Source organism: Vanellus vanellus (genome assembly GCF_965231255.1).
Source record: "Vanellus vanellus genome assembly, chromosome: 8".
In the NCBI taxonomy this organism is placed as follows: Eukaryota; Metazoa; Chordata; class Aves; order Charadriiformes; family Charadriidae; genus Vanellus; species Vanellus vanellus.
The window spans coordinates 6,943,045-6,955,879 of NC_138913.1; the positions used below are offsets into that span (position 1 = coordinate 6,943,045).

A 12,835-nucleotide genomic window follows, 5' to 3' on the forward strand; every position below is an offset into this window, starting at 1 on the left:
TTCCTTCTGTGTTGCAATCCGAGTGAAAAGAGCTGGAAATTGATAGGGACTGGAGAATGGGCCGGTGACAAACGTATGTCCCACTCGGGCATTTTTGGAATCTGTAATGATGAAGTGATGTATTGAGCGCGGAGGAAGGATGGTGTGTGGGAAGAGAGGCAGAGCTGGAGGAGGCAGCAGCAGGTGAGGCTGTTGGCTGCAGGGAGGGACACCTGTATAAATAATTTTCCTGACAGTCTGCTTAGGTGTAGAAAGAGCATATCTTCTGTCAGGCTGGTGGATATCGGGTGAAATAATTAGCCTTGTCTATGGGCAGATGTTAATATTACCAAGATAAAATTATACTCGTCTCTGCACCTTCTTCTGGTGCAAGAGCTCTGCTATGCCATTTATTATTTCTGGCACTTGCCTCTCCGATTTTTAATTTTTATTTTATCTCCTGCATCAGTTTGAGCACGTGGGTGTGCTCATGGGGTACTTTATAATGTTATTGTCCATTAATTTTGCATTCAGGTATTGAAATTAAAATGCATTTAAACTGGTACAGCTCAAGTAGATATTATTTATGTAGAATTGAGCAGTCCAGGCCCTTTCTCCTGAAAGACTTCGAAGTGACTGTTTCCCATGTGTGGTGTAGAATGAAACTGGTTATTCTTTGTTGTCTTGGGGTCTCTGTCCCGCGAAAAGCTCGGGGTTGTTTTTACTCTCGGGCATACCAAGTCAGGTTGTACTGAAAAGGTTCTTGTTTTGTTTTAAATGTGGTGGGGAGAGAGAGCGAGCGAGCTTCTGAATGTCCTCGTCCTCAGCTGTGCTGATTTGTACTTGATGTACCCGAGGAAGGACTTGGGAGCTCTTGATATCTTCTCTTGCTGCTGCCCCATCTTGGTGTTGTCAGGGCTCATCGTAGCTCCAGGTCACGCGGCTGTGAAGCTCCCATAAACCGTACCTCCGCCGGACAAGTTTCTTAACCAAGTTGCACACTTTCCAGCAAATCCTCTTTGCTCGTCCCATGCCGCGCGCTCTGCGCGATGGGATGGGTACAGAATCCAGCACGTTAAATACTCGAGTCCCTCGAGGGCTTGGGGCTGAGCAGAGAGTCGCAGCCACCGGGCTTGTCCCTCTGGGGCGGCAGTGGCGGGGCTGGCCGTGGCCCTGGCCGTGGCCAGCGGGCAGCGAGAGCCCTCTTGTGGGATGTAGAGTGCTTCTGAAGGACCAGGGAGGGCTTACGGGGGATTCGAGGCGCAGAGAGTGGTTGCAGCTTTCCCGCCTTTCCTGTGACCGGGTCGATTCGGAGATGAATTTCACCCTTAATTTGCAGGCTTTTTTGTTTGTTTGTTAACGAGTAGGACAAATTGCATTTCGAGCAGAATGACAGAAGCTGCAGATACATCTCATCAAGATAAGAATCTGAAAAGAGGAGGATTCTGACAGCAGACTGACTGGGTTGCTGTGTGTTATTTTAGGTAGCGTAGCAATGCTGTCGGTGGCTTACGCAGCTCTCGCTGCGCGGTGCCTGTATGAAAGCATCTAATTCTAATATCATTTTAACAGCTCTTTTTAAAACGAGCACCGTGTGGTTTTGTTTCATAGCTATCCGCTTACAGATCGCTCTCTTTCTAGGGAAAGAGGAACAGTGGTTTCAGAGAATGTTACTTTGGAAGCCAGAAGCACTGCAAGTTGACGAAGCTCTGTCCGGCTTTGGGTTACACCTTCCGATTAGCAGCTCAGAATGACATCGGTACTAGGTAAGTTATCCCAGGGTACGCTCTTTCTTGAGAAAAAGTGGTAGTTGAGAAGTTTTAACTATCAATAGCAGCGTAAAGAGGAATTTCTGGGGGTATATGTGTGTGTGTGTGTTTGTTTTCTTTATGGTTTTGAGTTAAATATCTGACATTTGCGCTATTATTAATGCTTTAAAGTAAGTCACGCTTTCCCTGGTGGTATTGTTCACCTCTCAGGGAATCGCCGCATACCTTCAGGGGGATGAGGTCAGCCTGAGAAGATAAGGTCCTTTTGAGGTGTTAAATAGTGTTTTGTGGTCTATTCCTAATACAAAAAGAATATGTCTTTCTGTAAAATTCCCACTAGGGACCTCTGTGAACCAAGAAAAACAAGCGAGAGGAAGTTGAGTTACAGATTTTGAAAGGAATCTTGATATATTTATTTTTCTGGTTTAAAGCAAAGCCCTTCTGTCTCTTTTTCAGCAGTACAGTCCCTTCCTTCTTCAGCAGGGCAGGCTGATGGGGTGGGAAAGAAGGGTGAGAGAGGACAGGCACACCCGAGCGCTCTGCAAGATGGGTTTCAAGTTTTACCTCTCCTTGCACGTGAACAGATGCGCCCAAACGAAAGATGAGGAGAAATCAGGCTCCTTGCAACCCTCCAGGAGCTCCTAGGGAGCACTGGGCTAAAATGTGCCGCAGCTGAGGACCAGAGCGTGCCCAAAAGAGCCGTCGTGCTGCGGGGGCTCTGCGCTCACGGAAGGAAAGCAGGAAAAAGCAGGAAAAGTTTAGCTGTGAAGAAACTAAACATCCAGCGCTTCTGTATACTCCTTTATTGTCCTTCTTAGTTAAACAGGATCTAATCATTATTACAAGGACAGAAAAAGAAACACTAGCGGTATATAAGGATGTGTTTCGCTGCGAGAGGTTCCTGTATTGTTCTCTCTTCCCGAACACAAATGTCTTGGTAATAAGTAGCTTTTAAAAGTTACTTTATTCATATTCTTGTATTTTCCCCCTGAGATGTGCTGGGACTGTTCGTGTATGCGCGGAGTCCCTTTTGCCAACTTCTTGCAAGATTACTTCCCTCCCTATTGAAATAATACTTGAACTGGGGAGAGAGAGAGAGAGAGAGACTTGAGCTGGAGCTGCTGAGTGTAAATGGAAGGAGACCACCAGTTTTGTGCAAAGTTCCCAGTTTTGGCATCTCTTCTCTTTGCCAGATTCCAGATTTTTGAAATATCTTAGGGCATGCTTCAACCCTGCCCCTCTTTTTTGTTGTTCTTCTCTCTCTCTCTCTTTTTTTTTTTTTTTTCTCAGACTGTTGAGGAGGGAATGGGCCAAGAACTGTATTTATGGTCAGCTGCTCTGTGTTAATCTATGAGATAAGCCCCAACAGCACATGGCTTATTTTTATAGACAGCACTCAAAATTATGACATGGTAATGTCATCTAACACTTCGTGTCGTAAGATGGTTTTGGTTGGTTGTAATGCTTGTAGACTTACCGTTTGTGTTTGGGTTTTGTCCTGTTTGGGTGTTATAGGTGGATTATTTTTTTTTACTATAAAAATATTTCAACAAATGTGTTATTTTTGAGAAAGAAGACTCAGAAAAAGGAGATGTGGCGCTTTGTGTGTATTAAATTCATGCGATGACTTAAAGGAACAAAATACGCTAGTGCTTTGAAAACAGATTTGCAAATTGCAAGAACGTTACCTTCAGTTGAGAGGTCTGGTGGTGTCCTCCTGAAAATTCACCAGAAGATGTCTGGTTTAAACTTTGTTCTCAAATTTCCATTGAAAATAATATATTCTGCATGGAATCTTAAAAGGTCTCATCCTACACTTGTTCGACACAACTGCCTATTACAGTTCAAGGCGTTGTGTGCTGGGATTTAGACAAGATGAGAGTCTGCATCTCCTCTGCTGTGGATGTTCCCTCTGGTTGCAACCTGAGCTCTGTGAAAGAGTGACTTTATGCTCAAACACAAGGAATTTTGGGCAGGAAAAGTCAGAAAGGAGAAGAGCCAGCCTGGAGGGTTGGAAGGTATCTGTGCCTGCACCAGACGGCTCCTACGTGGTGCTGAGCACGTACGGTCATGACTGGATAAATTCTCCCTGCTTTCTTTGGAGGAGGATGTCTGAAACAGTGGGACTAGCTTTGCTGGAGCACTCGGCTTCCAGAGGTGTAGCTTAAATAGAAGTTGTATTCTGAGTTTATAGAAGGTGGAAACTGCATCTCAAGGTCAACGCCTAAAAATTGAAAACTTGAGGCTTTATTTCTGATGTTTTAGTTCCTCTTTTTTAAATGAGATTTTCCTCTGCTTCACAGTTAATATTAAGTTAATAATTTTAGGCAATCAAATACTATTTTTTCCAATATTATTGTGATGAGATCTGTAAAAAATTACTATAAGGACACACATAATCCTGCATTATTTTTTTTTCTGTTCTTCGTTCTGTCATTGCCTAACTAGGTGCTCATCTTTTCCACCTGGGCAATTTTAACATGGTCTGGATTTTTTTAAAATGCGAAATATTTCTCGAAATACACTGAGGTTTGGGTTTTTTAGTTTTGTTTTGTTTTGATATTCCTCTCTCTCCTCTGTCCCCGTGCAGTGGGTACAGCCAGGAGGTGGTATGCTACACTGCAGGTAATATTCCTCAGACCCCTTCTGCACCAAGGCTTGTTCGAGCTGGCGTTACGTGGATCGCGTTGCAGTGGAATAAAGTAGAAGGATGTACACCAGAGGAAGTGATTTCCTACACCCTGGAAATTCAGGAAGAGGATAATGTAAGTACCGTGTTGCTATTAAGTACACCACTTGACTTAGACTGAGCTTTCATTTATTAGCTCAACGTCACCGAGAAGATTGTGGATTGCTGCTTTGCAGGGTCTTTTAGGAGTACTGGGTGCTTGGCAGGATGGAGCTGTGTGATTTGTTCTGCTCCGCAGCAGAACCGGGAATCCTTAGCTAAAAAGCTGTGCTGTCATCCATGATTCCTTCACAAAGCTTCACAGGAGCCTGTAAGGCGTAGGGGAGCTCGTCCTCAGCCAGTTCAGCCTGCTGTGCCCTTCTCGCCGCTGCGTGGTGTGCTTGCGTTCTGTCATCTGCCACTTCGGTTTCTGTTACATGTGTTGAACTGTCATCATTGGTTTTGTGCTTATTTCACAGCAGAATTATATTACTCAGGTCAGTTGCACCATCATTCTAGAAGGAAAATTATTGTGGCCCTGCAGATTAAAAGTAATAATGATAATTTAAAAAAGCACTTGACTATAAAGCCCCTTTGCTATAATGTGTTCTGGCTACAGACTGTAATACAGAGAGCACTTCCTCAGACTCCTCGGTTACGGGAATTTGTTTGGTTTTGTTTTTTTGTAGGATAGTGTGTTTCACCCAAAGTACACTGGAGAGGAGCAAGCCTGTACTGTGAAGAATCTCAGAAGAAGCACGCAGTATAAATTCAGGGTAAAATCTTTTTTCTCTTGGCATTGCATAATATTCTCTGTGTCGGGTTTTCTTCCAGGTACTGTAGGGACCCTTTAGTACTACCTGCAAAATTGAGCTATCGAATACAAACTTATCTCATACGAAGACCTAATAGGTTAAACCAAAGTTGTATTTTTGCTTTTGCTACATAAGATGCTCTTTGCTCAGCTCTTTTGAAACAGGCACGGTTCTTGGTGCTGCGTGCTGTCAGGTATGATCTTGTAAAAGTGTGGCTCAGGGCCTGAGGTGGTTGTAGTTGGCTGCATTGCTCCCCAAAAACCTGATCTGTCGTCACAAAACCAATCCCACTTCTGCACAGTGGAGCAGACGCTCTACGGAGCCCGGCAAGCACGGCTTCCTTCCCCAGCTCAGGGGCTCGTCTTCCCCTCTAATGCAGAAATCGGAGCTTTTTGACCTCATACATACACGTGGCTGGCTTCGGAACTGTTTTTTTTAGCGGTGCTGGTATCTCCTGCTCTGTGGGTGCTCCTAATTACAGACCCCCCCAAGAGGGATGCTCTGAAGTCTGTTTGCAGTCGCAAAATTCAGACATCTGCCTCACTGCTACTGAAACCATCAAGCACAACACGAGTGCCGGGTGAGGAGAAGACGGTGAGGTTTTTACCAGATGAGCTGTAGTGTGGCCTGTGGTCCCTGCGGCCGGGCTGTCAGTCAGTCCGTCCGTCCGTCCCCATGCTGGGCCATCCACCGTAGTGGCTGAACCAAGCGGGGAGCCAAGATGGCTCCACGAGATGGCACTGGGCCGCACCGTCCCTCTGCAGATGGCGAGGAGCTGTCAGTAAAGCCAATGTCCGCTGTGCTCCAGCATCGCCAAATGGAACCAGTGTCTGGAAGCAGCTTCATGTTGTTTGTAAATGGCACAGTGAGAGAAGGGTGCCATAGGCTTGTGTCGATTCAGAAACATTTGGCTTCTGTAGGTCTTGATATATTAACAAGGTAATGGTATATATGGTATATATAACAAAACAACTTTACCCAAAGACTCATTTAAATCCTTAAAAACAACTTTGCATGTATTCCTTTGTGGGACAGAAGACCTTGTGAAGTTGCATGAAGAACTGGCAGGTTGTTGCAGTGTCCCTGGGAGATGATGCTTTTTAGTGTAGCATTGTAAAAGCTGCTGCGGCTGTCTGAGGAACAGGACAGTTAATGCCTCTCTGCGGCTCTGCTTTCAAATTAAACACGACTTTTACACAACTGGGTTGATATCAGGGCAGATTTGTAGCCTTGTGTCACTGGCTACAAGCACAGCTCTGATCTGACGCAGCGCCGAGACGTTCCCTTGTTGCATGCGGACCACCATTAATTAGCTACGGAACGTGGGGAAGGATCCCCAAAACTATATAACGAAACAAGCAAACAAACCCAACTCGGACACAGACACAGCAGTGCTTTAAAACTCGCGATGGGGGCTATCGGGCAAGTTCGGGGCTTGTCTCTGGCAAAGTATGGTTCTTTGGGGAACCCCCTTAATAATAAAGAATTAAGGGGGGAATTTAATTCATGCCAGACAGTGTGTGCTTACAGATGAGACATCCCGCTAACATTTTTGATGAAACAGAGGTTGGTTAATTAAAGTGACAGTGGTAGTGTAATACACTGCTGTACAGGCGTTTGTTCGGTACCGAGTGAGAGTTTGGCACAGAAGGGCGAACGATACAGCACACAACACGACAAGGTGCAGAAATTCCATTCTCTAAAGTGTTTGACGTGTCAGCGTAGAAGGGAATCGCCAGTGGCTGCTTCTGGTGAGATTCCACAAAAAGCAGTGCTGGTGTATACTATTTCATAATTTTATTAGTGACCTGGAAGCAAACAAAATTTCTTTTTATTCCTAGTAAGAAGATGGGGGACTCTAGGTTGGGGAAGCCATGGCTCTGAAAAAGTGCTAAAGATCCTGCTTGAACAATCAATATGAATTTTCAGTTCCTGCCAGGCTACTGCAATCTTTAGTTGTACAAATAGGGGAATTTATAAATGTTGCATCACATTTGCAGCTCACGCTGATCCCCCAGAGCTGTTACTGGGATGTTTGTCTAGCTTGTGTATCTGATGTTCGTGGCAAGGCGTCTTAAATTGGAGAACAGTCAGAGAAGAACCATGAGACGGTAGACCGGAGTTGATACTGGCTTTAGTGATTTGTTTAAAGTGAGAGCATATGAGCTACAGAACCTCAATTACTTTTTTGGCCTTAAAAATTACAAATTGTTTTCCTCAGACGCCCATGCTAGAAGAAAGGATAGAAATGAATGCTCCTGAGAATAACGGAGCTTCCCAAGTGGAAAAGTTCCTGCTAGCTTATATTTACAATGAGCAATTATAATAGATACCTTATTACTCACTCCTTTGGCAGTAGGTCTCCGTCCCAGAGACCAGCATGAGCTAATGCAGCTCTCGGCAGCCACAGAGCATTGGACCGTTTGGGGGTTCTCATATGATCCCGACCTGCTCAGTCTCCTGGCCGGGTCCTCACGTCTTCTCTTAGCTTAGCAGCCTTCTCCCTGAAGCCGGCAGAAGCCTTCTTGAGTAGAGACGAAGGATTTGGCTGAGCAAGTTTACTTTGTGCGCATCCTGCTCATTTCGGCGGCTGTAGGTGATGCGTTTCTTGTTTGCGTGTCCTGCTACTTCAGCTTTTCATTGTGTGATGACTGATACTCTGAATTAATTTGGTTTAAATAGCAGTGTGAAATACCTCCGAAACAAAAATAGCATAGCTATTGTCATCGGTTTCGTCTTTTATGAGTAAATAACTGCAAGTTGCCATGTGCCTTTTTTTAAAGGGAAAACCGGCAGTGCTCTTATCTTAAACATGTCATGATGTATTGCTAGTGGAGGGAGGGGAAAAATCAATGTGGTTTGTAAAGAAACAACGTGACAATCTGATATCTGTTATTAGAATCCCCCACACTTTGTTGGGATGTGACATGCTTTCCAGTTTAATGATATTTGTGCAATTACTAAAAGAAGTCTCACGTAGAACTGTCAGAAAAGCAGTTACAGTAAACAATGGTAAACTTGTTGTGGTTTTGTTTCAGCTGTTTGCTTCTAATGTGGAAGGAAAGAGTTCTCCCAGCGAAGTGTTGGTCTGTACAACAAGCCCAGACAGGCCAGGACCTCCGACCAGACCCATCATTAAGGGGCCAATAACATCTCACGGCTTTAGTGTGAAGTGGGGTAAGGCAGTACAGTTTGTCATAGTAGAGCTTTTTTGAGTCGTAATAAATTCAAATAAAAATTATGTAAATGTGTATTAGGACTTAGACTTTTTTTTTTTTTCATGCTGCTTCTCAGTCCGAAGTTGAACGTGTTCGGAGAGCTTGACAACTTCATTTTTTTAATATTTTAAAAGATGTGTAGAGGTGCTTGTGTTTTCAGAATCAAAAGCGTTCCTTGTTTTTCTTGACTAACTTGCACTCGCGCTCAAGTGCATCTTCAGGCTTTTCACCTTCCACTTCATGTCCACCATTCCAGCTGCTTCCTTTATCGATGGGGCAGGTCTCCGTGCTGCATCTCTTTCAGTGCTTTTGCCGTACTTGTTCGTAGCATCGTTATCCGGCTGCCTTGCTCTGACTCATGCTGAACACGAACGCCTGCTGCCCACTTCTGCTATAAACTGCTTGGTGGAGGAGAAGCAGCAGAATCAGAAACCAGTTCTGTAATCTTTTTGTTACGTTTCACTCCTAATCTTGATTTACTAACAACTTGCCTTATTTTTTTCAGATCCTCCACAGGATAATGGTGGTTCAGAGATCCTAAAGTATCTGTTAGAGATTTCTCAAGGAAGTCCGGAAGGTAAACTTGAAAAAAGTTGTCTTCATTTCAATCCATTATAGCTGCTATAAAGAAGACCCTTTGGGCTATTATTATCATTAATGCACTAATGCTGTTCATATGACTGAAACTGAGTTAGTCACTTGCAGCTTTAAAACTTGCAGAGTTCTTGGGAGAGTTTGGGTTGGGTTTGGGGGATTTTTTGTTGTGGTTTTTAAAAAGTATGTTCTTTTTCTCTAATACTGGTGGAATTTTAGGTTATATGGCTGGACCTACTGTTGGATTTAATATTTTTAATATACTTCAGAAATATTTATCTTTGTAAGAATATATATTTGTATATATGTCTATGTATGTCTTTAAGCAGGAATAATATTCATAGTAATATTAACACCGATGACTTTCCTGAAATACATCATTTGTGGAAGACCACATTAAGGATTTTGTAGACACTAGTAAACTTGTTGCGTTTTTCTTCTCTAAACTTGGATATATCTCATTTTTTTAGCAAATCAATGGGAAGTGGCGTATAGTGGATCGGCTACAGAATATACCTGTACTCACTTGAAACCAGGCACTTTGTATAAACTCCGGGCATGCTGTATCAGCACTGGCGGACACAGTCAGGTAAGTGTTATTTAACAATAAGGACTATCAGTTTTAAATTTTTTCAGAGATTTATCTGCTATTTTTGGTAAAAAGGTTTCTGCTTTAAAAAGGAAGTATTTTTCCCGTAGCACGGTAAAGCTACGCTGATTGCAGCTAATCTTATATTGCAAGTTGCTGAATTTTGGAAGACTTCTGTGTGTACTTGATGGGTTTTTTTCAGGCAGATTGTCATTTGGTGAGATATCGTTTCCTCAAAACCCATCTGTAGGTATTGATACTTATGCTGGAAAAGGCCGTTGTGTGTGTCTGCTCTGGCCCCCTGCTTGAGAGAGGCCACAGCCTCTCATGTACCTGAGCACGTACTGAGCAGAGCCGGTGAGTGAAGAAGCAGTAGGGGTAGTTTGTTGTAACAATTAATTACCTTTCACGTGGCTGAATTCTTCTTTAAAATTTTGGGTTCCGTTTTCCAGCCGGAAAACGATTTAAAAATTATTTAAGATCATTTCAGTACCTACACTTTTATTCCTCCTGCTTTGATGTTTTTGTTTTTTTTTATGATTGAATACTTTAGGCCTCGATACTATTTTAAAAACAAGGAAGATTAAAATAAAGAGCCGCACGAAATTAGCCATCAACATTTCCTCTGCTATGGTTTCGAGTATGCTAATGAAAGAACCATTAATTGTGTTTCGAAGTAACGTGCTTAATTGCATCTCTTATCCTTTATTGTTTATATCAATTTCTATTAAGTGGTGGCTGTAGAAACCAATTTCTTGCGCCACTTCCTAGCCATGCCTCGCTTTGCAGGCGGTAATCGTACCGGAGAGCTAACTTCAGCGCTTGTTCTCTTCCAGTGTTCCGAAAGTTTACCTGTCCGTACGCTGAGCGTTGCACCAGGCCACTGCCGGCCACCGAGAGTTTTGGGGAAGCCGAAGCACAAAGAAGTGCAGCTACAATGGGGTAAGCCAGCAGAGCACGGCGCTACTCAATGGCTTTGATCTTGACTGTTAGTCGCTAAACTTGCCTTAGCTTTTATTTCTGTTGCTAGACCTCGTGAAAAGTCCGGGCAAGTGGGAGGTGTGACTTCCCGTTGACTGTTGTGACTCTGCGTTGGGTCTCCAAACTTGGCTGTCCTCCTTTAGGCCTGACACTGTCCTCCCTCTGCTGTTGGTTAGGACCCGTCTCTGTCTCAGGGCTATAAACTATCAGCTATATTAGAATATCCACCCTTTCATTGCAAAAATACCACGTGATTCAAGATCTTTTATTTATGCCTGTGCACTATTGACTTAGCAGAAGCTTTTTGCTACTTCTAATATGGGACTTCTCTCAGAAATTTGAGTTAGAACATATTGAGGGGTTTGGGTGGCATTTAAACCTGGTCCGCAGCATAGCACACATGATTCATCGGACGCCTCTAATTTTGCAAAGGCTGTGGACCATGGACATGACACTAAACTGTCAAAAAACGCACATTTTTCAGAATACAAGGTACGTGCCGGTATTCAACAAATTTTTTCTTTACTATCATAATCTTGCAGCATCCAAAATTCTTTGTGGTGTCATTCGTTAAGGTAAATTCTAGAGCAGTACCACCATTTCTAACTGACAAATATATCTCAAAACCAGTATTAGAAGTTCACCTTTGCATCCAAGATGCCACGTGGTTTCCTGGAAGACTGTACCTTATAGTGGAGCACTGCTTTTCAGAACCCCAGGCAGGTTGATTCTGCGGTACTGGCTTGTAACACAATATGCAAATATTATCAAATGTGTTGTTTTCACGAGGAAAAAGGTGTCCACAACAAAACAGATACAGGCACAGAAAACAAATTCAGTTTCCCAGAAAAGCTCTTATTCCAGGTGAAGCACAGGGTTTAGATCATTGTACAGAGATGTAGAATCTCATAAATGTTGGCAGTGTGACTAATAAAGTCGGAGGATGGCGGTTGTTTGTGTTTCTATTGGGTGTTAATGAGGCTTGGCCAGAAATCCCATGTGTAAGCGGTCGTTTTGGAGTGCACATGACCCACCTCAGCCTGTGTCCAACCCTAGCTGGCAAAGGCTGGGTCAGCCAGCCACCGTGTGCCCCCTCGTTTCCCTCTGACCCAGAAAGGATGTATTCAGCGCTAGTCCCAGTCTTTGTGCAGCTTTCTATACCTTTCCTCTCTTCTGCCTCACTGAACAATTGGGGGTTTTTTTGCACACACCACCACCTTAATATTGGGGGATAGAAGCCGAGAAGCTTTTTTCATCCTCGGGAGAGGATGGTAGCTACTGTGTTCTGCTTAAAAAGTAGCTGGACACCTTCTGGCATCAAACACAACTTCCCAGGGTGACAGATTATTGCCCTGGGGGAGCTGCTGCTCTTGCATGTGGCGATCTGACCTGGTGAATGTTTGGGGCTATGTGTAATTTTATTTATTTGCTTTAAAAATGTCAATTATGTACATGGGTGAGATACTGCAGGTAAGGCATCTGTCGAAGAGAAAAATCATTGCCGATAGCGTGTATGTGTATACACGCAAGCACACACACATATATATACATATTTATGTGGTATGTGAAGTAAAAAATTAATCTTCCTAGCATTTTTCCTTATGTTATTAATGGCTTACACGATTTCTTGCTAGACATCCCTCCATCAGAAAGTGGCTGTCCCGTCTCGGAGTACAGCGTAGAAATGACAGAGCCCGAAGAAGTGGTTTCTGAAGTCTATCATGGGCCTGATCTGGAGTGCACCGTCAGCAACCTTCTTCCTGGAGCAACGTACCGGTTCCGAGTGAGAGCTTTGAACGATGGCGGGGTACGTGCAGCGTGCCGGAGCGTGCTTTGGGTTTTTCTCACCGGAGGTGGTACTGTGCCCGAGATGGGCGATTCTGCAGAGTGATTGTCTTAGTGCTGCTGGTCAGAAAGGTGATGGGCTGATGGGCAAAAGGAGAAGAAAGTGAGAAATGCTTGAAGGAACTTTTGAGGAAGAGCTTTTGGGAAAGAACATTTGACTGGCCAAAATCAGCTGCACCAAAACGTGCAAAATCCCTGCTAAAAGACATACCTGCTTACAAGGAGGAATCTGTTTATTTCCCTTTCTGCTGCATTCCTTCTTTTTGTTTTAAATCTGTGTAAAAACAATCCCTGAAATTCCAGTCAGGTACTGGATGAAAGCTTGCATTCTTAATGATATTTTTTTTCTTTGAATTTGAAAAAAAATACCTGCTTTA

General features: G+C 43.6%; 1 protein-coding gene across 1 annotated transcript in view; it reads left to right on the top strand.

The window, feature by feature from the left end:
* FNDC3B (fibronectin type III domain containing 3B) overlaps positions 1-12,835 on the top strand; it is a gene marked incomplete at its 5' end in the record, with an annotated part of 174,282 nt that overhangs the window by 116,262 nt on the left and 45,185 nt on the right. Inside the window, 8 exons of the mRNA XM_082487273.1 lie at positions 1,621-1,745; positions 4,339-4,513; positions 5,106-5,192; positions 8,270-8,408; positions 8,955-9,026; positions 9,514-9,632; positions 10,469-10,574; positions 12,248-12,420. Coding sequence (XP_082343399.1) covers positions 1,621-1,745; positions 4,339-4,513; positions 5,106-5,192; positions 8,270-8,408; positions 8,955-9,026; positions 9,514-9,632; positions 10,469-10,574; positions 12,248-12,420 — 996 coding nt within the window. The remainder of the gene's footprint in view (positions 1-1,620; positions 1,746-4,338; positions 4,514-5,105; positions 5,193-8,269; positions 8,409-8,954; positions 9,027-9,513; positions 9,633-10,468; positions 10,575-12,247; positions 12,421-12,835) is intronic.